This window comes from Arachis stenosperma, chromosome 9 (genome assembly GCF_014773155.1).
Source record: "Arachis stenosperma cultivar V10309 chromosome 9, arast.V10309.gnm1.PFL2, whole genome shotgun sequence".
NCBI classification, from domain to species: Eukaryota; Viridiplantae; Streptophyta; class Magnoliopsida; order Fabales; family Fabaceae; genus Arachis; species Arachis stenosperma.
Window position 1 is genome coordinate 111,705,475 of NC_080385.1, and position 25,648 is coordinate 111,731,122.

The 25,648-nt window shown below is 38.9% G+C and overlaps 1 protein-coding gene, 1 long non-coding RNA gene and 1 other non-coding gene across 14 annotated transcripts; 1 reads left to right on the top strand and 2 right to left on the bottom strand.

Moving 5' to 3' along the window:
* Nucleotides 1-11,974: 11,974 nt before the first annotated feature.
* Nucleotides 11,975-13,381, bottom strand: LOC130949816 (uncharacterized). Its single transcript, XM_057878439.1, has 2 exons — nt 13,263-13,381; nt 11,975-13,064 (listed from the first exon to the last, which is right to left on the bottom strand). Exons 1-2 carry the CDS (start codon nt 13,379-13,381, stop codon nt 11,975-11,977), a joined length of 1,209 nt encoding a protein of 402 aa, XP_057734422.1.
* A 60-nt stretch (nt 13,382-13,441) lies between these two features.
* On the top strand, nt 13,442-13,549 carry LOC130953472 (small nucleolar RNA R71). Its single transcript, XR_009075642.1, has one exon. It is a non-coding gene; the product is annotated as a small nucleolar RNA R71 (small nucleolar RNA).
* Nucleotides 13,550-20,558: 7,009 nt separating this feature from the next.
* LOC130947404 (uncharacterized) lies at nt 20,559-25,329 on the bottom strand. Of its 12 annotated transcripts, none has more exons than XR_009072653.1 (10): nt 24,875-25,325; nt 24,321-24,395; nt 23,394-23,531; nt 22,850-22,892; nt 22,497-22,704; nt 22,356-22,408; nt 21,815-21,872; nt 21,506-21,547; nt 20,947-21,203; nt 20,577-20,824 (listed from the first exon to the last, which is right to left on the bottom strand). It is a non-coding gene; the product is annotated as an uncharacterized LOC130947404 (long non-coding RNA). The 12 variants fall into 12 exon arrangements; XR_009072654.1 differs by having other exon boundaries at nt 22,497-22,678; nt 24,317-24,395; XR_009072652.1 differs by having other exon boundaries at nt 20,578-20,824; nt 22,497-22,678.
* Nucleotides 25,330-25,648: the final 319 nt, after the last annotated feature.

The following is a 25,648-nucleotide window of genomic DNA, read 5'->3' on the forward strand; positions in this document are numbered from 1 at the left end:
TCTTTGTAATGGTCCAAACCCTATGCCAAGTAAGAAACTTTTACTCCATAACTAGTGTTGGCATTTTATCAAACAATTGATGAGCAAGGATGAAAGGCATAGTAGGAATGGGAAGAAATTAGAATTAAAAGTGCTTCAACACAATAAATTAACAACAATCAACAAAGAATAAATGAACTTCTCAAGAAATTGATAGAATCCAAAACTACAAAGTTGAATCTAGGATCTATGAGAATTGAGCAATTACAAGCACTAATTGAGATTAGAGAAGAAGATCTATAACATGAACAAAGTAAATTGAGAATTGCAATAGATCTCACCAAAGTGTAATTGAGAATTTAGAAATGGAAGAAGATGAACCCTAATGAGAGCTTGGAATCTCTCTCTCTCTCTCTACCCAAGAGTGTAACTAACATTAGCAAAAAAATCTAGAACCATCTAAAAATGAACCAATACTCCCTTAACCCCTTCAACCCTTGGTCTTCTTAAGCTTTTCCCGCCAAGGCAATTCCCCAAGATGGGATCTCCAACTGTCTCCACGCCCAGGTCACGTGACTCTTTAAAAAATCGTATTCAAGCATCGGCGCGCACACGCAAAGCACGCGTGCGCGCCACTGGGGCATCTTGCAATGCGAGCGAAAGCGTAACGTACGCGTGCGCGCCCATGGGGATCATGGCTTAGCCGCTACACATGCCGGCTCGTATCTTGGCTTCTTACTTTGGCTTCTAGCTGCGCAATCCATGCGGGAGCGCCAAGTACGAGCACGCGCCCTTGCTGAAGTTCCCAAGGCTCAATTTCTCATGCTCCCTTCCTTTGCACCCATTCTCCTTCTCTCTTCTGGTTCATCCTTGCCCTATATTCTGAAACCACTTAACACACAGGTCACGGCATCGAATGGCACCAAGAGAATATTAGAAATGTATCTAGTTTAGTGCAAAATACGCATGTTTTCATCCATGAGGCAAAAATTAGGAAAGGAACACAAAGTCTTGTATTTTCATATGAAAAGCGTGTGGAATCATTGATAAAACCCCTGAAATCAATACAAGATAAACCCTCAAAATGGGGTTTATCACTCATCTTGGTTTTTCTGGTTCCCTCTCTGGGGCCAAAGCCAATGATCACCATTATCACTTATGTATTTTCAACGGTGGAGTTTCTACACACCATAGATTAAGGTGTGGAGCTCTACTGTACCTCGAGTATTAATGCAATTACTATTGTTCTTCTATTCAATTCAGCTTATTCTTGTTCTAAGATATTCATTCGCACCCAAGAACATGATGAATGTGATGATTATGTGACGCTCATCATCATTCTCACTTATGAACGCGTACCTGACAACCATCCCCATTCTACAAGCAAACAAGGCTTGAATGTTTATCTCTTGGATTCCTTAATCAGAATCTTCGTGGTATAAGCTAGAATTGATGGCGGCATTCAAGAGAATCCGGAAGATCTAAACCTTGTCTGTGGTATTCTGAGTAGGATTCAAGGATTGAATGACTGTGACGAGCTTCAAACTCCTGAAGGCTGGGCGTTAGTGACAGACGCAAAAGAATCACTAGATTCTATTCCAACCTGATTGAGAACTGACAGATGATTAGCCGTGCTGTGACAGAGCGCGTTGAACATTTTCACTGAGAGGACGGGACTGTAGCCATTGACAACGGTGATGCCCAACATACAGCTTGCCATGGAAAGGAGTAAGAAGGATTGGATGAAGACAGTAGGAAAGCAGAGAGACGGAAGGGACAAAGCATCTCCATACGCTTATCTGAAGTTTTCACCAATGAATTACATAAGTATCTCTATCTTTATTCTATGCTTTATTCATAAATCATCCATAACCATTTGAATCTGCCTGACTGAGATTTACAAGATGACCATAGCTTGCTTCATACCAACAATCTCCGTGGGATCGACCCTTACTCGCGTAAGGTTTATTACTTGGACGACCCAGTGCACTTGCTGGTTAGTTGTGCGAAGTTGTGATAAAGAGTTGAGATTGCAATTGAGCGTACCATGTTGATGGCGCCATTGATGATCACAATTTCGTGCACCAAGTTTTTGGCACCGTTGTCGGGGATTGTTTGAGTTTGGACAACTGAGGATTCATCTTGTTGCTTAGCTTAGGTATTTTTCTTCAGAGTTCTTAAGAATGAATTCTAGTGTTTCAAGGTGATGTTCTTATCATCACCAAAGCTGATTGATTCTCATCAATTTAGCTCTTGAATGCAATGTCCTGCTGAAGCTTGGCTAGCCATGTCTAATTTCTTTAGACTAAAGCTTTAGACTAACATTGCATGATTCCTGGAATTCTCATTAAGAATTTTGATATCCTTATTTTCTTTTTCCACATAATTTTCGAAAAAAAATCCAAAAAAATTATAAAATCCTAAAACCAAAAATATTTTATGTTGAGTCTAGTGTCTCATTTTAAGTTTGGTGTCAATTGCATGTTTTTATTCTTCTTGCATTTTTTTATTATTCGTTCATGTGTCTTCATTAATCTTCAAGTTATTCTTGATGATTTACTTGCTCTGATCTTTAAATTCTCTTACCTTGAGTGTTTTGTTGTTTTTCATATGCATTCTCATTTTGTTAGTGTCAATAGTATTCAAACTTCTAAGTTTGGTGTCTTGCATGCATTGTTTATTTGATCTTAGTTTCATTTTGATTATTCCTCATTATTAAAAATCCAAAAAAAAAAATTTAATTTGTGTCTTTTCAAGTCAATAATACAGAGAATTGAAGATTCAGAACAAACAGCAGAGGAATTACACAGAAAAAGCTGGGCGTTCAAAACGCCCAGTGAAGAAGGAAAACTGGCGTTTAAACACCAGCCAGGGTACCTGGCTGGGCGTTTAACGCCCAAAAGGGTAGCATTTTGGGCGTTAAACGCCAGAATGTATACCATTCTGGGCGTTTAACACCAGGATGGCACAAGAGGGAAGATTTTGTTTTTAATTCAATTTTTTTCAAGTTTTCAAAATTTTTCAAAATCAAATCTTTTTCAAATCATATCTTTTCAATCATATATTTTCAAAATCAATTTCTTTCCATTTTCAAAAATACTTGCAAACAATTAATGATTTGATTCAACATTTCAAGTATGTTGCCTTTCCTGTTGAGAAAGGTTTAATGTCTGAATCATATCTTTTAAATTTCTTGTTAGCCAAGTCATTAATTTTCAAAATCAAATCTTTTTTAAATTGTTTTTCAAATCATATCTTCTCAATCATATCTTTTTAAAACTATATCTTTTCAATCATATCTTCTTAATCACATCTTTTTCAAAATAGTTTTCAATCATATCTTTTTTATTTCTAATTTCAAAATCTTTTTCAAAAATCACTTGATTTTTTTTCCACTCTTAGTTTTCGAAAATCAATTAGTATCTTTTCAAAATGTTTTTAAAATCTTTTTAATTTATTTTCGAAAATTTCTTCCCCTCTTTTCACATCCTTCTATTTATGGACTAACACTCCTCCTCAATGCACAATTCGAACTCCATCTTTCTTGATAAGTTCGAATTCTTCTACCTCTTCCTTCTATTTTTCTTTTCCTCTGACACCTCAAGGAATCTCTATACTGTGACATAGAGGATTCCATATTTTCTTGTTCTCTTCTCTTTCATATGAGCAGGAGCAAAGACAAAAGCATTCTTGTTGAGGCTAACCCTGAACCTGAAAGGACCTTGAAGCGAAAGCTAAGAGAAGCTAAAGCACAACTCTCTGTAGAGGACCTAACAGAAATCTTCAAACAAGAAGAAGACATGGAAGCCGAAAACAACAACAATGCCAACAATGCAAGGAAGGTGCTGGGTGACTTTACTGCACCTACTCCCGACTTCTATGGGAGAAGCATCTCTATCCCTGCCATTGGAGCAAACAACTTTGAGCTTAAGCCTCAATTAGTTTCTCTAATGCAACAGAATTGCAAGTTCCATGGACTTCCATTGGAAGATCCTCATCAGTTTTTAGCTGAATTCTTGCAAATCTGTGACACTGTCAAGACTAATGGGGTTGACCCTGAGGTCTACAGACTTATGCTATTCCCTTTTGCTGTAAGAGACAGAGCTAGGATATGGTTGGACTCACAACCTAAAGAAAGCCTGAACTCTTGGGAAAAGCTAGTCAATGCCTTCTTGGCAAAGTTCTTTCCTCCTCAAAAATTGAGTAAGCTTAGAGTGGAAGTCCAAACCTTCAGACAGAAGGAAGGTGAATCCCTCTATGAAGCTTGGGAAAGATACAAACAATTGATCAGAAAGTGTCCCTCTGACATGCTTTCTGAATGGAGCATCATAGGTATCTTCTATGATGGTCTGTCTGAACTATCCAAGATGTCATTAGACAGCTCTGCTGGAGGATCTCTTCATCTGAAGAAGACGCCTGCAGAAGCTCAAGAGCTCATTGAAATGGTTACAAATAACCAATTCATGTACACTTCTGAAAGGAATCCTGTGAACAATGGGACGAATCAAAAGAAAGGAGTTCTTGAGATTGATACTCTGAATGCCATACTGGCTCAGAACAAAATATTGACTCAGCAAGTCAATGTGATTTCTGAAAGTCTGTCTGGAATGCAAGCTGCACCAGGCAGTAGTACTAAGGATGCTTCATCTGAAGAAGAAGCTTATGATCCTGAGAACCCATCAATGGAAGAGGTGAATTACATGGGAGAACCCTATGGAAACACCTATAATCCTTCATGGAGAAATCATCCAAATCTCTCATGGAAGGATCAACAGAGACCTCAACAAGGTTTCAACAACAATAATGGTGGAAGAAACAGGTTTTAGCAATGGCAAGCCTTTTCCATCATCTTCTCAGCAACAGACAGAGAATTCTAAGCAGAGCCACTCTGACTTAGCAACCATGGTCTCTGATCTAATCAAAACCACTCAAAGTTTCATGACTGAAACAAGGTCCTCCATTAGAAACTTGGAGGCACAAGTGGGTCAGCTGAGTAAGAAAGTTACTGAACTCCCTCCTAGTACTCTTCCAAGCAATACAGAAAAGAATCCAAAAGGAGAATGCAAGGCCATTAACATGACCCACATGGCCGAACTTGGAGAGGAGGAAGAGGCAGTGAGCGCCACTGAGGAAGACCTCAATGGACGTCCACTGACCTCCAATGAGTTCCCTAATGAGGAACCATGGGAATCTGAGGCTCATAATGAGACCATAGAGATTCCATTGGATTTACTTCTGCCATTCATGAGCTCTGATGAGTATTCTTCCTCTGAAGAGGATGAAGATGTCACTGAAGAGCAAGTTGCCAAGTACCTTAGAGCAATCATGAAGTTAAATGACAAGTTATTTGGTAATGAGACTTGGGAGGATGAACCCCCTTTGCTCACCAAAGAACTAGATGACTTGTCTAGGCAGAAATTACCCTGGGAAGTTCTCAATACCTTGTACCATAGGCACCATGACCATTAAGAAGGCTCTGTGTGACCTAGGGTCAAGCATAAACCTTATGCCTCTCTCTGTAATGGAGAAGCTAGGGATCTTTGAGGTGCAAGCTACAAGAATCTTACTAGAGATGGCAGATAATTCAAGAAAACAATCTTATGAACTTGTAGAGGATGTTTTGGTGAAAGTTGAAGACCATTACATCCCTGCTGATTTCATAGTCCTAGAGACTGGGAAGTGTATGGATGAATCCATCATCCTTGGCAGACCCTTCCTAGCCATAGCAAAGGCTGTGATTGATGTTGACAGAGGAGAATTGATCATTCAAGTGAATGAAGAATCCCTTGTGTTTAAGGCTCAAGGATATCCCTCTGTTACCATGGAGAGGAAGCATGAAGAGCATCTCTCAAAACAGAGTCAAACAGAGCCCCCACAGTCAAACTCTAAGTTTGGTGTTGGGAGGCCACAACCAACTTCTAAGTTTGGTGTTGAACCCCCACATTCAAACTCTAATTTTGGTGTTGGGAGGTTCCAACATTGCTCTGAGTATCTGTAAGGCTCCATGAGAGCTCATTGTCAAGCTACTGACATTAAAGAAGCGCTTGTTGGGAGGCAACCCAATGTTATATTTATCTATTTTCCTTTGTTATTTTATGTTTTCTGTAGGTTGATGATCATGGGAAGTCACAAAATCAATTGAAAAAGTAAAAACAGAATGAAAAACAGAAAGAAAAACAGCACACCCTGGAGGAAAACCTTGCTGGCGTTTAAACGCCAGTAAGGGCAGCAAATGGGCGTTTAACGCCCAGTCTGGCACCATTCTGGGCATTTAACGCCAGAAAGGGACACCAGACTGGCGTTTAACGCCAGGAAAGGCAAGAAGCTGGCATTAAACGCCAGAAATGGGCACCAGCCCGGCGTTTAATGCCAGAATTGGCATAAAGAGCATGTTTGCTCGCCACTTAGTGAAGGGATGAATTTTCCTTGACACCTCAGGATCTGTGGATCCCACAGGATTCCCACCTACCCCACCACTCTCTTTCTTCTTCAGCCATTCACCAATCACCTCAACACCTCTTCCCCAAAAACCCCTCACCTATCAAATCCCACTATTCTCTTCACCACTCACATCCACCCTTCATAAAACCCCACCTACCTCACCATTCAAATTCAAACCACTTTCCCTCCCAAACCCACCCATAATGGCCGAACCCTACCCCTCTCTCCACCCCTATATAAACCCATCTTCACTCCTTCATTTTCACACAACTTAAACACTACTTCTCCCACTTGGCCGAACCACAAAGCCCCCTCCATCTCCTCTATTTCTTCTTCTTCTACTCTCTTCTTTCTTCATTTGCTCGAGGACGAGCAAACCTTCTAAGTTTGGTGTGGTAAAAGCATTGCTTTTTGTTTTTCCATAACCATTTATGGCACCTAAGGCCGGAGAAACCTCTAGAAAGAGGAAAGGGAAGGCAAAAGCTTCCACCTCCGAGTCAATGGAGATGGAGAGATTCATCTCAAGGGTGCATCAAGACCACTTCTATGAAGTTGTGGCCATGAAGAAGGTGATCCCCGAGGTCCCTTTCAAACTCAAAAAGAGTGAATATCCGGAGATCCGACATGAGATTCAAAGAAGAGGTTGGGAAGTTCTTACCAACCCCATTCAACAAGTCGGAATCTTAATGGTTTAAGAGTTCTATGCCAATGCATGGATCACTAAGAACCATGATCAAAGTGTGAACCCGGACCCAAAGAATTGGCTTACAATGGTTCGGGGGAAATGCTTAGATTTTAGTCCGGAAAATGTAAGGTTGGCATTCAACTTGCCCATGATGCAAGGAGATGAACACCCTTACACTAGAAGGGTCAACTTTGATCAAAGGTTGGACCAAGTCCTCATAGACATTTGTGAAGAGGGTGCTCAATGGAAGAGAGATTCAAGAGGGAAGCCAGTTCAACTAAGAAGGCATGACCTCAAGCCCGTGGCTAGGGGATGGTTGGAGTTTATCCAACGCTCAATCATTCCCACTAGCAACCGGTCTGAAGTTACTATAGACCGGGCCATCATGATTCATAGCATCATGATTGGAGAGGAAGTAGAAGTTCATGAGGTTATAGCCCAAGAACTTTATAAGGTGGCGGACAAGTCCTCTACCTTGGCTAGGTTAGCCTTTCCTCATCTCATTTGTCATCTCTGTTATTCAGTTGGAATTGACATAGAGGGGGACATCCTCATTGATGAGGACAAGCCCATCACTAAGAAAAGGATGGAGCAAACAAGAGATCCCACTCATCATGAAATCCTTGAGATACCTCAAGGGATGCACTTTCCTCCACAAAACTATTGGGAGCAAATCAACACCTCCCTAGGAGAATTGAGTTCCAACATGGGACAACTAAGGGTGGAGCACCAAGAACATTCCATTCTCCTCCATGAAATTAGAGAAGATCAAAGAATCATGAGAGAGGAGCAACAAAGGCAAGGAAGAGACATTGAGGAGCTCAAGCACTCCATAAGATCTTCAAGAGGAAGAACAAGCCGCCATCACTAAGGTGGACCCGTTCTTTAATCTCCTTGTTCTTTATTTTCCTGTTTTTCAAATTTTTATGCTTATGTTTATCTATGTTTGTGTCTTATTGCATGATCATTAGTGTCTTAGTGTCTATGCCTTAAAGTTATGAATGTCCTATGAATCCATCACCTTTCTTAAATGAAAAATGTTCTTAATTGAAAAAGAGAAGAATTGCATGAATTTTGAATTTTATAACTGATTAATTATTTTGATGTGGTAGCAATACTTTAACTTCTGAATGTATGCTTAAACAGAGCATAAGTCTTATTGAATTTGTTGTTCATGAATGTTGGCTCTTGAAAGAATGATGAAAAAGGAGACATGTTACTGAGGATCTGAAAAATCATAAAAAAGATTCTTGAAGCAAGAAAAAGTAGTGAATACAAAAAAAAGAGAAAAACGAAAAAAAAAAGAGAAAAAGAAAAAGAAAAAAATAATAAAGTCGTGATCCAAGGCAAAAAGAGTGTGCTTTAAAACCCTGGACACCTCTAATTGGGGACTCTAGCAAAGCTGAGTCACAATCTGAAAAGGTTCACCCAGTTATGTGTCTGTGGCATGTATGTATCCGGTGGTAATACTGGAAGACAGAGTGCTTTGGGCCACGGCCAAGACTCATAAAGTAGCTGTATTCAAGAATCATCATACTCAACAAGGAGAATCAATAACACTATCTGGATTCTGAGTTCCTATAGAAGCCAATCATTCTGAATTTCAAAGGATAAAGTGAGATGCCAAAACTGTTTAGAGGCAAAAAGCTAAAAGCCCCGCTCATCTAATTAATACTGATCTTCATAGATGTTTTTGGAATTCATTGCATATTCTCTTCTTTTTATCTTATTTAATTTTCAGTTACTTGGGGACAAGCAACAATTTAAGTTTGGTGTTGTGATGAGCGGATAATTTATACGCTTTTTGGCATTGTTTTTAGTATGTTTTTAGTATGTTTTAGTTAGTTTTTATTAAATTTTTATTAGTTTTTAGTTGAAATTCACTTTTCTGGACTTTACTATGAGTTTGTGTGTTTTTCTGTGATTTCAGGTATTTTCTGGCTGAAATTGAGGGACCTGAGCAAAAATCTGATTCAGAGGCTGAAAAGGACTGCAGATGCTGTTGGATTCTGACCTCCATGCACTCGAAGTAGATTTTCTAGAGCTACAGAAGCTCAATTGGTGCGCTCTCAATTTCGTTGGAAAGTAGACATTCTGGGCTTTCCAGCAATGTATAATAGTTCATACTTTTCCTGAGATTTGATGGCCCAAACAGGCGTTCCAAGTCAGCTCAAGAATTCTGGCGTTTAACGCCGGAACTGGCACAAGAATGGGAGTTAAACGCCCAAACTGGCACAAAAGCTGGCGTTTAACTCCAAGAAAAGTCTCTACACATGAAAGCTTCAATGCTCAGCCCAAGCACACACTAAGTGGGCCCAGAAGTGGATTTTTATGTCATTTACTCATTTCTGTAAACCCTAGGCTACTAGTTCTCTACAAATAGGACCTTTTACTATTGTATTCTCATCTTGGTTTTTCTGGTTCCCTCTCTGGGGCCGAAGCCAATGATCACCATTATCACTTATGTATTTTCAACGGTGGAGTTTCTACACACCATAGATTAAGGTGTGGAGCTCTGCTGTACCTCGAGTATTAATGCAATTACTATTATTCTTCTATTCAATTTAGCTTATTCTTGTTCTAAGATATTCATTCGCACCCAAGAACATGATGAATGTGATGATTATGTGACGCTCATCATCATTCTCACCTATGAACGCGTGCCTGACAACCACCCCCGTTCTACAAGCAAACAAGGCTTGAATGTTTATCTCTTGGATTCCTTAATCAGAATCTTCGTGGTATAAGCTAGAATTGATGGCGGCATTCAAGAGAATCCGGAAGGTCTAAACCTTGTTTGTGGTATTCTGAGTAGGATTCAAGGATTGAATGACTGTGACGAGCTTCAAACTCCTGAAGGCTGGGCGTTAGTGACAGACGCAAAAGAATCACTGGATTCTATTCCAACCTGATTGAGAACCGACAGATGATTAGCCGTGCTGTGACAGAGCGCGTTGAACATTTTCACTGAGAGAACGGGGACTGTAGCCATTGACAACGGTGATGCCCAACATACAGCTTGCCATGGAAAGGAGTAAGAAGGATTGGATGAAGACAGTAGGAAAGAAGAGAGACGGAAGGGACAAAGCATCTCCATACGCTTATCTGAAGTTCTCACCAATGAATTACATAAGTATCTCTATCTTTATTCTATGCTTTATTCATAAATCATTCATAACCATTTGAATCTGCCTGACTGAGATTTACAAGATGACCATAGCTTGCTTCATACCAACAATCTCCGTGGGATCGACCCTTACTCGCGTAAGGTTTATTACTTGGACGACCCAGTGCACTTGCTGGTTAGTTGTGCGAAGTTGTGATAAAGAGTTGAGATTGCAATTGAGCGTACCATGTTGATGGCGCCATTGATGATCACAATTTCGTGCACTAGTTGCTAAGGGGTTTTGCAATCTTTGAAAAATCTTTAATAAACCTCCTATAGAACCCAGCATGTCCCAAAAAGCTTCTGATTGCTTTGACATTGCAAGGTGGAGGTAATTTTTTAATTACTTCCACTTTTGCTCTGTCTACTTCTATGCCATCTTTTAAAATCTTGTGACCAAGAACCACCCCTTCAGTTACCATAAAATGGCACTTCTCCCAGTTCAAAACCAGGTTGGTTTCTTGACACCTTTTTAGCACAAGAGAAAGATGGTATAGGCAATCAGAATATGAGTCCCCAAACACAGAGAAATCATCCATAAATATTTCTATGAACTTCTCAATCATATCTGAAAAAATGAAGAGCATGCACCTTTGGAATGTGGCAGGTGCATTGCACAATCCAAAGGGCATCCTCCTATAAGCAAAAACGTCATATGGACAAGTAAATGAAGTTTTTTCCTGATCCTTGGGGTCTACAACAATCTGGTTGTAGCCCGAATATCCGTCTAGAAAATAGTAGTACTTATGTCCTGCCAATCTTTCAAGCATTTGGTCCATGAAGGGCAGGGAAAAGTGATCCTTTCAGGTGGCTTCATTAAGTCTCCAGTAATCAATGCACATACGCCATCCGGTCACTGTTCTTGTGGGTATCAATTCATTCTTCTCATTTGCCACAACAGTGATCCCTCCCTTCTTAGGGACTACTTGCACCGGGCTTACCCAAGAGCTGTCTGAGATGGGGTAGATCATCCCTGCTTGCCACAATTTCAGCACTTCTTTCTGAACCACTTCATTCATAGTTGGGTTCAGCCTCCTTTGTTGCTATCTTGAGGGTTTGGCATCCTCTTTAAGTAAGATTTTGTGTATGCACATTGAAGGACTGATCCCCTTTAAATGTGAAAGTGTCCAGCCTATGGCATCATTGTGTTGTCTCAGTACTTAGATAAGTTCCTCTTCTTGCTCCTTACTCAGACTTGCATTTATGATCACTGGATGAGTATTGTTGGCACCCAGATATGCATATTTCAAGCTAGGTGGTAAGGATTTTAGCTCTAGTTTTGGTGACTCTACATCCTTGTTGTCTGTGGTAGTTGGCATGATTGAGTTCCTCATGGTTGCTTGTGGTAGTTCCCCATCTGGTGCTTGTTCCAACTCAATGCTTTCTCCATATTGTTCTTCTTCCATAACTTCTTGAACTGTCTGTTCCATGGTGTCTACCAACATACATTCTCCTATGGGTTCCTTGGGGTAACTCATTGCTTTGAAAACGTTGATGATCATTTTCTCTTCATGCAATCTCAAGACTATTTCCCCTTTCTGCACATCAATGATGGCTCCACCAGTAGCTAGAAATGGTCTTCCTAGAATAATTGACGTGTTGACCTCTTCTTCCTTGTCCAGCACAACGAAATCAGCAGGAAAAATGAATTCTCCTACTTTCACTAACAAGTCTTCCACCACCCCACGTGGAAACTTAAATGTTCAGTCAGCTAATTGGAGTGCCATTCTTGTTGGCTTGGCTTCCTCAATCTTCATCCTTCTCATCATGGTTAGGGATATAAGGTTTATGCTAGCTCCCAAATCACACAAAGCTTTCTCAATAGTAATGTCCCCTATGATGCAGGGGATTTGAAAACTCCCCCGGTCTTTCAGCTTTTGAGGCAACTTCTTCTGTATGATAGCGCTACATTCCTCAGTCAATACTATGGTTTCTTTTGCCTCCCAGTTCCTTTTTTTGGTTATAAGCTTCTTTAAAAACTTGGCATAGAGTGGCATATGTTCTAATACCTCAGCAAATGGTATGTTGATTTGGAGCATCTTGAAGATCTCTAGGAACTTAGAGAACTGGCCAACCTTCCCATCTTTTCTCAGTCTTTGTGGGTATGGTGCCTTTGGCACATAAGCCTTCAAGACTGGTTTGGGTGGAGGTGAAGCCGGGGTCTCCCTTTCATCCTCGTTCCCATGTTTTGATGCAACATCTTCATGATTATCTTTGCTTGAGGTTTCTTCCTCTACAATCTTCCCACGTCTTAGAGTTATGGATTTGCATTCCCCTCTTGGATTAGCCATGGTATCGCTGGGAAATGTGTGTGTGGAAAGTGGGATTTGCTTGGACAGGATGCCCACTTGTGCTTCCAACTTTAAGATTGCTGCACCTTGATTTTTCAGATTTGACCTGTATTCCTCTTGATTAGCATCTATCCTTCTATCAGTTTGTGCTTGTCTGTCCATGAGAGAGGAGACTGCCCCTGAAATCTGGGATGATAGTTGTGCTATTGCAGCCTCCATCCTCTCAAAGTTGCTCTTGATTTCGCATGGTTGCATAGTTGATGGTGGTGTATCTTGATTGAGGTTGTTGTGTATGGGTTGGTTGTTATGGTATGATGTATTTTGTGAGTTATGGTAGGGTCTATGGTTCCCTGTTTGATGGTTGGGGTTGTGGTTGGGATGTTGATTTGATGGATAAAGCTTGTTGTGGTCCTGGTTTTGGTTTTGCTGATTTCCCCACCCAAAGTTTGGGTGGTTCTTCCAACCTGGGTTGTATGTCTTAGAGTGTGGGTCATTTGGTGTTCTGGATGAATTGTTCACATAATTAGCTTATTCCCAGTCACCTTCATATTCTGATGCATTCCCTTCTTGTTGAGGAGTTTGGTCTTGAATGACTGAGGCTTGGTTGGCCTCCATCCTCTTGGTCAATGCTGCTAGTTGTGCTACAATTGCTTTGTTCTGAGCTAACAAGGCATCTACGGAGTTGAGTTCTAGCACTCACTTCTTTGGAGTCCTTTCTGAGGTATAGAAATACTCATTTTCAGCTACAGTTTCAATGACATCTATGGCCTCTTCAATGGTTTTCTTTTTCATGAGTGAGCCTTCTGAAGAATGATCCATTGCCTTCTTTGCTTCATAGGATAGTCCTTCATAAAAAATATGTAGTTGTACCCACTCATTGAACATTTCCAGTGGGCATCTTCTTGTCAGATCTTTGAATCTCTCCCAGGCTTCATAGAGTGTTTCTCCATCTTTTTGTCTGAAAGTTTGCACCTCAGCTCTTAGCCTATTGATTCTTTGTGGAGGGTAAAATCTTGCAAGGAATCTGTTCACGACCTCGTCCCATGTAGTTAGGCTATCCTTGGGAAATGATTCCAACCACTTTGTTGCCTTATCTCTGAGTGAGAAAGGAAACAAGAGTAGTTTGTAGATGTCAGGGTGTATCCCGTTGGACTTTACCTTATCACATATCCTCAAGAATGTGTTGAGATGTTGATTAGGATCTTCTTGGGTACTTCCTCCATATGAGCAATTATTCTGAACAACTGTGATGAGCTGAGGCTTCAACTCAAAGTTATTGGCATAAATTGTTGGTTTTAGGATGCTGCTGCCATAATTCCCTGGGTTTAGGTTGATGTAGGAGCCTAAGACTCTCCTTTCTTGCCCATCATGATTGACTGGGCCTCCTCTGGCATGGTTATGAACTTTTTCCTCATGGTGATTCTCCATATTCTCCTCCATGTTTGTTTCAAAATACTCTTCCTCTTCCTCAGCACCAACAACTCTCTTTCCTCTTGCTTCCCTCCTTAATCTAAAGAGGGTCCTCTCAGGTTCAGAATCAAAGGAAGTTGAAGCTCTGCTTCTCCTACCTGTCATACAACCAATCAAGGCAAAAAGTAAGAAAGAAAGTGGATGAATGAATTACTTATGTTAAAGTGGTTGTTAGTGTGAGTGGTGCAATTGATCAAACAGTTAGAAGAGTGGAAATATGGATAATCAAAGAAGAAGGAAATTGAGCTCAAATAAGAGAAAAAATAAAAAAAAATGCTAAATAAAAGAAAATTAAAATAGCAGGGAAATTAAATTGCTTAATCTAGCTCTCCAATCAATTTAATCACTATCAAATTTAAGCCAATCCCCGGCAACGGCGCCATAAAACTTGATGACCAAAATTCACTACCCCTTTCAAAAATTTAGTGAATTAGTTCTTTTGGCAAGCGCACCAAAATAATCGCTAAGTAATAACCCACAGTAGAGTGGGATCGTATCCACAGAGATTGGCAAATCCAAGCAATTTTAATTGATATATGAATTAGTTAAGCGGATCAATAAGATTGTGAAGTGCAGAATTGTAAATTACGTAAATGTAAATGACTATAATGTAAAGAAAAGCAATAAAGTGCATAAATAGAAATTGCTGAATGTAAAGTGCTGAATCATAAATGACTTGAATGTAAATGGGAATGGGGAATTGCTGAATGTAAAATTAAGCAGTAAAGAAATGGATAGATAAGAATGGGGGAATTTATTGAGATTGGGAGATGTTGTCTCTTTGGATCAAATCTAGCTTAGATCCTCTTCAATCATGCAACTCACTGACCTCTTGGCAATCATGATTCATTGAGCCCCAATCCCTTGGTGACTCAATCTCTCAGATCTTGATCAATAGCCAATTCCTTGGTCTAATTGCTCATGAAGGGAGATATGCTTGGTCCCTGATTATCCCACACACCCTTGTAGAGCCAGGTATAGGGGGATTATATGTCACGTATCCCATCACCAAAACCCAGATTCTACTCAAGTGTGAGAAGGGATTTCAAGCATGGTTTCATGTTTCCTTTCCCAAGGTTCCCATGAAACCCAATTGCGTTCAATCTCTTTCCCAAGATAATTGAACACTAAGCATTAAGACCGAAATTCCTCCTAGCAAATCAAAGAGAAGATGAAGAGAAGAAGAATTTCACTATTATCAATCTATCAAGTACAACAGAGCTTCCTCTCTCAATGAGTGGGAAGTTAGCTAGTCATAGCTTGAAAAGTACTCAAAAGTGGACCGTAAAAGTGGATCTAGAACTAACTGCTTGACCCCTCTTCAGTACTCCATGGGGGTATTTATACTACTCCTAGTGAAAATAAAAGAATTACAAAAGTGAAAAAGGGAAAATTATATTTTTGGAGGGAAAGAAAACTCTCAATAAGCGTGACTTCTTAGCTGGAGTGTGGCTGGCGCATCACCGGCGTGTCACGTGCCCTTCAAAATAGCTTGGTGTGCCACGCTCAATCCTTCAAGTGGCACGCTCGTCCCTTAGTCAACCTTGGCGTGCCACGCCTTCGAACTCAAGTGGCACGCTATAGTGGAATTCTTGTGTTGGCGTGCCACGCCTTCGAGCTCAAGTGGCACGCCCTTTGCTTTTTCCCACTTTCCTTTGCCTTTGGAAACTTGAACTAGCGTGGCACGCCCAGGGCCTGGCGTGCCACGCCCTTGTTGTGTTATTGGCTAGCTCTTCTAGAAAGTTGCACTAGCGTGGCACGCCTAGGGACTGGCGTGCCATGTCCTTCGTGAGTGAATGGTTCCTCTGCTTAGCGTGCCATGCCACAAACTTAAATGGCACGCTCCAATGCTTCTTTGGCCTCTGAATGACACTGGTGTGCCATGCCTGGTTGCTCAAGTGGCACGCCTTAGTGAAGAATAGTAAATGGCGTGCCACGCCTTCGATACCAAGTGGCATGCCCCATGTAATTTGCTTCTTCCATCTTCTCTGGAAATTTATACCAACGTGCCACGCCCAAAGGTTGGCGTGCCACGCCCATGATCTTGTCTAGTGTATTGGCATGCCACGCCTCGTTGCTCAAGTGGCACGCCGAAGTGAGGTTGAGGTATTGGCGTGCCACGCCTGGTTGCTCTCAAGTGGCACGTCGAAGTGAGGTTGAGGTATTGGCATGCCACGCCTTCGATTTCAAGTGGCACGCCCAGTCTTTAATTGCCTTCAGCCCCTTCTCTGGATCATTGTACCAGCGTGCCACGCCGTGTTGCTCAAGAGGCACGCCCATGTATTTGTGCACTCTTCAAGCTTGGCGTGCCACGCCTGGGTCTTCAAGTGGCACGCCAAAGTGACTTTTTGGAGCTGGCGTGCCACGCCTTTGACACCAAGTGGCACGCCCATAGTAGTTGATGGGCCAGGCGTGCCACGCCCAAGCTGGCGTGCCACGCCCCTTTTGTGTTCTCCATTTTGCTCTCTGAAATTTTGTGCTAGCGTGCCACACCCAGTCCCTCACGTGCCATGCCCACCTGCATGCTTGGATCTCCCTTCTGGATTTTAGTACTGGCGTGCCACGCTTAGCTCCTGACGTGCTACGCCAGTGTATTTTTGTGGCGTTTGCTCTCAAGTGGCACGCCAGTTTCACACGCCCAGCTTCTTGTTTGTCTTTTTCCCATTTTTGATGTCCTTTTTCACCTGAAAATCAGCACAACTCATCTCAAAGTAGTGTACCATAATATTCATCAAATAATGCATGAATTGTACTGATCAAATGAGATTTATGCTCCTTTATGGTATTCTTTATGCAAGAAAGAAGGGTAGATGATGCAAGTCATCAAAGACTTATAACTAATAAAGACACTCTGTAAATTAAATGGAAATCAGTGATAGGGATAAGGTAAAGGATTTGAGTTTCTTTGTCTTTCTGAATTAACTCCGGTATTATTGTTCTCTTTGCTTGTGTGTGATCTTTTCAAAGGCAAGCTGTAAGTGATTGGTGCCTTTATTGAGAGGTCATCAATACTCCTCCGGATCTGAACCCCAAGGTTAGTGTGGATCCATCTCTGCTTGAGGGTGAAGCGTGTATAGTGCATTCTCCTTAATGATCCTACTCAAAATGCCACAGACAAGGTCAGATCTTTCGAATCAGAGAATGCTGCATCATTGGGTTCTAGCCTCTAGCACACAGACCCTATCTCCCCAAAATTGGCTGAACTGGTGTCCCGAGAATTTTCCAATGAAGTTGTGGATTAGCCATCTGAGAGATGTATGATTCAAGCTGGTGGTGCGTGCTTTCCACTGAAGTATTCACACGAACCCAAGTAGATGCGAGTGTTTGTCAGGCACGTTCGTCTTAATGTAATAAACAAAGCTGATTGTCATTGATCATCCTATCCACCACGTTGAAGTGCAAATATACATCTTAGAATTAATCAAACACGGATAGAAGAAGAAACAGTAATACTTTTATTAATTTATAGGACTCAGCAGGGCTCCTCCTCTCAACCTAGGGGGTTTAGAAACTCATATTGAAAGTAAAAATACAATACAAAACGTAAATGATGGTCAAAAGGTTTGAAGAAGGTCTGAATTACATAAATATATTCCCTTAAATACTAAACAAATGACTAGTAAGGGGTAAAACAGTCTATTTAGTGCTAAAATACACTTCTGGGGCCCACTTAGTGAGTGTTTGGGCTGAGCTTTGATGAGATCCACATGCTATGAGGTTCCTTGGGCGTGGAACGCCAGCTAGGGGGTCCTCTCTGGGCGTTTGGATGCTGGTCTCTACTCTTTGGGCCCTTGACGCCTGGAAGGGAGCAGGAAGCTGGCATTGGACGTCAGTTTTAGGCCTTGTAATTTGAAGCAAAGTATAGACTATTATATATTGCTGGAAAGCTATGAAAGTCAGCTTTCCATAGCCATTAAGAGCACTCCATTTGGACTTATTTAGCTCCAGAAAAGCTCTTCCAAATGCAAGGAGGTCAGATTTGGACAACATCTGCAGTGTTTTTTCTGTCTCTGAATCAGACTTCTGCTCCAACTCCTCAATTTCTGCAAGAAAATTTCTAAAATTGTACAAAAACACAAAAACTCATAGTAAAATCCAAAAATGTGAATTTAACACTAAAAGCTATAAAAATATAATAAAAACTAAACAAAAACTACTAAAAATTATATGAAAATGATGTCAAAAAACGTATAAAATATCTGTTCATCATGTAGCATAACTGATACAATAATTTATTGATTAATAACAAATTTTTAAATAAAACTTAAATTTAATGGATTGGATTGTGATTATTGTGAATACAGGTTTGATTGTAGCTAATTTCATGAAGTAATGGCATTATGATTGCATTTAAGAATAACGGTGAGGTTTATTATGAAATAAGGACGAAGAAGATTATTGATAAGGAAAAAAATAAAGAAATTCCAAAGAAGGAAACTTTTATTATTATTCAATGTCATCGTAGTCCAATTTTCATTCTACTATCTATATTATTCTATTATTTTTAGTTAGGTTTAGTCCAGTCATTATCATTATTATTATTATATTATTCTATAATAGTTTATATTCTTACATCAAATATGTTGATATGACATGATCTGAAAATAATATATTTTTCTCTCTCTTTTTGTTTTTTTTTTAAAAGTATCGACTTCAAATCATTATATTTATTAATATTTAATAATTAATTATTGTAGAATTTGTCATGTTTCGAGAATTATCTAAAATGTTGATTTAGACCTGAATGTGAGGTTCAGATCTCTTCATATGGCAGTATCCGACCTTTTTGGTGCTGAAGTGCTGCCTGTCCGAATTTCTTGTGAGGAGGTGGAGGATGGTACCTGCAAGAGACTCCGATGCTTAAGTTAGCAAGGATTTTAAGCAGGTTTTTAGTAGAGTAGAACGTGATGAGTTATACTTGAAGTTCCAGTATATTTATAGTAGGGTTGCTAATAACCACCTTTGTTGGAGTAGTTCTATCTTTTCTGATCGATAACTATTCCTTTTATCTTGTGAGTCTGTTAAGATCTCCCTTTTAGACGTAGCGGAGAAATATCCGGAGCCAGTTATTCATTAGATCAAGTAGAGCTGGTCCTCTTTGTTGATGTCTGACCTCTTTAAGAGGTCAGGCTTTATTGTAAAGGGCCACTTCATTAGTGGGCCTTTTGTCTTGTTGGGTTTGTGAATGAGGATTATCGTCAGATAAGAATTTTTTCTTGGTAAAAGAGAAATAATTTCATTGCAAGTATAGTTCCCAACCGACAAATAATACTCAATCAAAGTTTAATTTTGGTTGTCACAAGTCCAACCCAACAAAGATAACCGAGAGTATTAGTTCCGGGTCGTTCTCCCTAGGAATTGCAATCGAGTGCTCAATTATTGGTTATGAGATACAATGGGGGTTGGGTTGATAAAACAAGAAATTAAAAAGGGCAACAAATGTAAAGCAAACAACTAAGGAAAGCAATTAATAAAGAGAGACATTCACGGCAATGATTGAGAATATAGGCTTTCTATCCTAGTTATTAATCATACACAATACTTATCAAGAGCTAAGTCAAATAAAACTAGTTAATCACAATCCATAAGTCATAACCAACTTACTAATTGAATTAGCAAGAGATTAGCGTCAATGGAAGCAATATTAACTAACAACTATAAATCACCAATCTAAATTGGGTATTAAAGACTCAAGATTGCCTAATTTCTCTTTTCAAGCCAAAAATGCTCAAAAACTACTCTAACATCCAACCAAGCATTTTGTCAATCACTTGGAAGGCATAAAAGGAAAGCATCATAAAATTGCAAAAATAATAAATCTACAACTACCCAATACAAGAAAAGTAAGAATAACAACTCAATTAAATAATAAGGAACATGAAACATTAAATTGTATTAAAAAGAAATCCAAATCCAACAAGAGTTCATCAACATAAAAAGAGACATAAAAAGGAAATTAACAAGAAAACCAAGAGAAAAGATGTAAGAAGAAATTATAAAGAAAACTAGATGAGAAGAAGAAATTCACTACAAGAAAATAAGCTTTCTGCCATGCTTTAAAAGCGTGCTGAAAAGTGCAAAAAAGCGTGCCGATAGCTTTTTGCCACGCTTTTTTAGTTATCGGCACACTTTTGAAAGGGTCACATCTGCGAGCGTGCTGGTTGCTCTATCGGCACACTTTTGTGGATCTATCGGCACGCTTTTTTTGTTGGCACGCTTTCATCTCTTGCCATAAGCGTGGCCATAAGTCTTAATCTATAAGTACGCTTAAAAAGCATACCGAAAAGTGCACATATCGCCACGCTTTTAAAACGTCCAGAATGTTTGTTTGAGGTACTCTTTAAAAGCGTGCCGATAGGAAAAAATATGACTACACTTTTTAAAGCATGACGATAACCAGTGATACAGTCATGCTTTAAAAGCGTGGCAATAGCCTTGTAAAATTAAAAAAAAAAAACTTTTTCTTATTTTTACCTTAACCGCTGCAAAGTTAAATTTTCAATTCTTTTTTATTATCAAACCTACAAATACAGTATGCAATTTTTAATACAAGATAAATCAAACAATAATTAGTGACATAATTTTTGCGATAATTGTTTTATACATTAAAAAACTAATAGTCAAATACAAAATAAATCTCGAATTCGAATTCCAAAACTAAACTGAAAAAAATACAGAAACAATACAACTTAAATTCTATTTCCTTTGTTGTTCCTCCTTCCTCTAGCCCTCTTAAACTTCTTCCCTTAGATCATACATAATTGTTTCTCGAACATTTGTGAACTTTTTTACCTACAAAAGATAATTCCTTGAGCTAAACGTTAGTGGTACTACACTGAATTGCAAATTGTAATGTAATATTCTAGAGCAACAGTCACAGGAATGGTAAAATCAGGAATAGTTTAGTTGTTTACTTGTTGCAAGTTGGAGGTGCCATATCCACTGTAAGAAGATGACATGAGGAATTGAACCAGTGACCAATTTTACTCCTGTCCAGCTTCTTGCATAGAGAAGTCTTGTAACCCCAATTGAGATGCTTTGAGTGATCAATTTTGTGAAAGAAATCAAGCAAAGCTTGTTCATCTTCCAATGGTTCAGCCTCAGCACCAAAGAACATTGCTCCAATGATCATGAAAGTAAATATGAAGAGGCTCAGCTTCATGCTCATTTTCTGGTTTCAAAAGATGGAAAAGGGAAACACCAACACTTAGATGAAAGCTTGTGTAAAGTAAAGATTCTTCACACTTGTTTTTCAATGCAGAGAGCAATGCAATGATTTGAAAAATTAATCAGTAGCAATGATGTTTCTACAAAGCAGTAAAAAGCACAATTGAGAGGGGAAAAAAAGAAAAAGATTGTTAGTTTCTTTTTGTATTTGGACCGAAAAGGCTAAAACTATATATTATATAATTATAAGATCAAAGTATCTTTTGGGGTCAAAATAAGCAGCCACTGATTGAGAAGGAAATTCACCTTATTAGCCCCTTTTTCTGGTCACCTACTGCGTTTGATTCCCTAAAAAGTTAGAAACAGAAAAAATATGTGAACCAAAACATAGAAACTAAATAGTTGATTCATCACTTTTGTTGAAATAGTTAGTAACATTGTTGAAACAAGAACCGTGGACAGCAGACAAAAAAAGATATAATTTTTGTTGAAATTAGAAAATAATTTAACCCTTCAATTTTTGTGGATCAAATAATTTATGGTTAAACTTTTATTACTATAATTGTTTGTAAAAACGTCCAATTTAACACTGATATCAAGAAAAGTAAAACTCACCAAGTCAGAAACAAACTCTTTGACTCCAAAATCCAGCAAATATAATCTCAAATCGGCCCTGTAATGAAAATATCAAGTGAAGAGAATAATTAAACCTATATGCATAATAACGTAATCAGCCAACAATGTCAAATAATGACATCTTTAAATCTTTATATAAATTTAAAGCCATATGGAATGGAAGATTCTGAGAAACCTAGTTCCTTCTCAAAAAACAAACCGCCATAAGTCCAAACAGTGAATCTGAAAATAAATTTTAAGGGGTAAACATGAATGTGATGTGAATCAAATTATTCTAACAAACTTGTTTCATTTTCAGTATTATGTGAAGGAAAAATTCAAAATAAGAAATGAAAACACCTTTTATTTCAAGTATTAACTCTGCTTCTATTTCAAGCATCCACCATTGAACCAAATAGTTACTTGCTCAAAATCAAAACCCAAAAAAATGCAACTAAGAAGAGAGATAATTAGTTAATATCAGTGATTTGTAGACTATATAGATTAGCTTCATCTATGTCTCAGTGATCCTACTGCATACCTCACCAGACTCCACTAAGATCACGTGCGGAGTAAAACCAATGCCACCAGCTCCTGCACATTCCAATAAAGAAAGCCATTAATCGATAACCAACAGACCAATGACATTAAAAAGAAAATTACTTCAAACAAATAATAGTACCAAGCGCATCCATCTGCTTCTTGCCGGAGCCAGGAGGCCTCCCTCTGTGCTTCTTGGCCAGAGGCTCCGATGAGGGGGTTGTGCCACCGCCACCAGAACCTCCGGCAGAGGAATCGACGCATCGTGGTGCTGCTGGAGAGGGAGAGGCGTGGGTGGTAGAGAGTCCCAAGGCAATGTTGATGCTGCGAGGGTTGGGTTAAATAAAATCCTTTTGGAAAGCCATTATAACCAACAATTTTAGATAAGATAAGAAATAAAAAGTAAAAGATAAAAAAGGAGTTCTAATAACACAGCTGCAGCAACAAGAAGGATAGTGAGATCTGATAACAATTAAGTTATGAAGAGTTACTGACCTCTGCAGGGCAGAATAAATGCAAATTCCTCCAATTTTACTTTCTAAAGATTTTGAAAACCCATTATAAGCAACAATTTTAGGTAAAAATAATAATTTAAAAACAAAAAAGAAAAAAGAAAAAGGAAAAGAGTAGTAATGACACAGTTACAGGCTAACAGCAACAAGAAAGATAATGATATCCAATAATACTCAAGTTCAGACGAGATCATTACAGACCTAGTAAATCAATTGCGGTGATTACATATAATAATTGAGAATATAACAGGGAATTTCTGTTAAGAATTTATCATATAATAATTGAGAATATAAAAAACAGCATTGGTCATTTTAATTTAGTGCTGGAAACCCAGAAGAAATGCCTCAGCTGCAAAAATTATTATAAGATATGATCAAAATGTGAATAACTAAGATTAAGACTAACCGCCATAAAGTTTTGGATACCAGAATTTAATACTCAGAAAATGGATTTGACAACCCTTTTGTGTTTTGACATGCACAGAACTAAAGGCTAAGCTTGGAGCACGTTATTGCTAATTACTCACTTTGTTTGGATCTCTGCTTGGTGTTTTCTATGAAAGTATTGAATGTCAGTGTCACAACTCAAAAAGAAATCATAATGGTGGCCTTCATGTTGAGTGCATTCGTCTCAGCACTCTTGCAACTCCTGCTAGACAGGTTGGCTTCTCGCCAAATTATGAAATTAACACAAACACACCATCAATAATAATCAATCTAACACACATAATAGCAGCATAATAGCAATAAGAAATAACACAAATAGTAAACACAGACTCGAACTCAAAATAGTTAACATCAAATTCAATTGAAGCACACATAATAGCAGCATTGCATTGAGATGCTCCTCAAAATAGTTAACATCAAATCTGCACTGCATTGCTCACACACATTTAATCAAACACATGGTGGGCAGTAACAGTGAATCAAGGACACTAGTTTAATTAAAATTATTTAACACTTTCAGCTTGGTATATATAACACTAGTTTTGTTAAAAAAAACCATTTAGTAACATGAATCAAGGACACGAATCCAATAGTAAAATAGGAATACTTGTAATTAAATTTTTCTCATTTCAATATCTATGAATGATGAAAAAGCACCAAATGAGATAATCCCATGTTTTAGCCCTTTTCATTTTCTGCCATTGCCAAATCAAAATATCTCACGCAAGTTGAACTAATAATCACACTCATCTTGATACCAGAAAAAAACTTTCAGCAAAGATAAACTAAGTGTCAAAACTTAAAACAAAAGAAATCTGATCCATACATGTTCCTATCCCTACATTATTGAATAACCAGCACTACAAAACATTGAAACCAAGATTAGCCATTAATACTTGAGCTGATTCCACAATGAAGATAACAGTACACCATCTTTTTGACAAAAATTAATTGGCATTCTATAAATTAAGAAAACAGAAAAAAGACAAATAAACAATCTTACATACGTCAATGCTGGGCAGCCTCCGTTAATGCTGGGCAGCCAGCAGTCTCATTTCTCACATTAACATCTTCAATAGAATCTGGACAGGTTACAAGCAAGTCAAATAAAACTGTGATGTTTTCTTCACTGTCACCAGATTGACATACTAAATGCAAAGGAGTGACGCTTAGTTACAATTTCATCATAAGAATAAAAGCACAGTGCTCTAAGCCTATAGCCTTATCAGTTATATATATCATTCTCTTTCACTTTAATGTGAACAAAGATAAAAGCAAAGTCCATTGATTCTTCTTTTAAGAGCATGTTGGGATCCATCATTTTAATCCCCCTTCAAAATGTGGACCAGTTTGAATCTTTTCTGTGTTTATTTATTTACTTTTCACAGAAAAAAAAATACAACACAATAAAATAGAGCAAATAGAGAGCAGAGACAATCAAGTAGATAAAACTAATAAAAAATTATTTATTTCTTCAATGTTTTCTTTCTGTTAATTAGTCCAGAATAGAGAAGAAATAGAGGAACAGAGAAACAGAGAATCAGAAGGAAGAAAGACTTACTAGTGTTTATGGTGCCGATTGAGGGAGAGACAACAACGATTGAGGGTTTCGAATCCAACGAGGGTTTGCGAGATAGAGACCACTGAGGGAGTAGTAGGGCACGCCTAGACAGAGACCACTGAGGGTGCGTGGACGGAGCAGCACCGCTGGAGGGTTCCGAATCCAATGAGGGTTGCGTTGATGGTGCGAGGATTGGGTGCGAATGACCGTTGAGAAACAGCTGGTGGGTGCGAGAGACCGTTTGATGGTACGAGGGTTGGGTGCGACAGAGAGAGGGCTGGGTGTGAGGGTTAGATGAAGGGCTGGGTGTGAGGGTTAGATGAACACGACGGCGAGCTGGGTGGTGCGACGGTCTTGGTGATCGGCAGTGATGCGAAGGCTTGCTGGGTGCGACGACTTCTAGGTTATCTTCTAGGTTAGAAGTGAATTTGGAAATAAAAGCGAAGTAGGGCTTGTTTGGGCTTCTACTAGTGCATGACCCGTGCTAAGCACGGAAATGATGAACTAAATCACTGCTTTAATTTATTACATTATAGAACAAATTTTAATTACAAAAACGCATAGGATTTTGCTGAATTTTTTTTCAATATGTGCTATATATAATTGCACACTCAACACATAGACGACAAATTAAACAAACCATAATCTCCACTTGAAATTGGCAATAAACATTAAATTAACTCTAATAAAAATTATTAAAAAAAATAACATAATACAAGCGAACACTCAAAAATAAAATATCTATGTAGTTACTGACTATAAAAAAAATTCCTA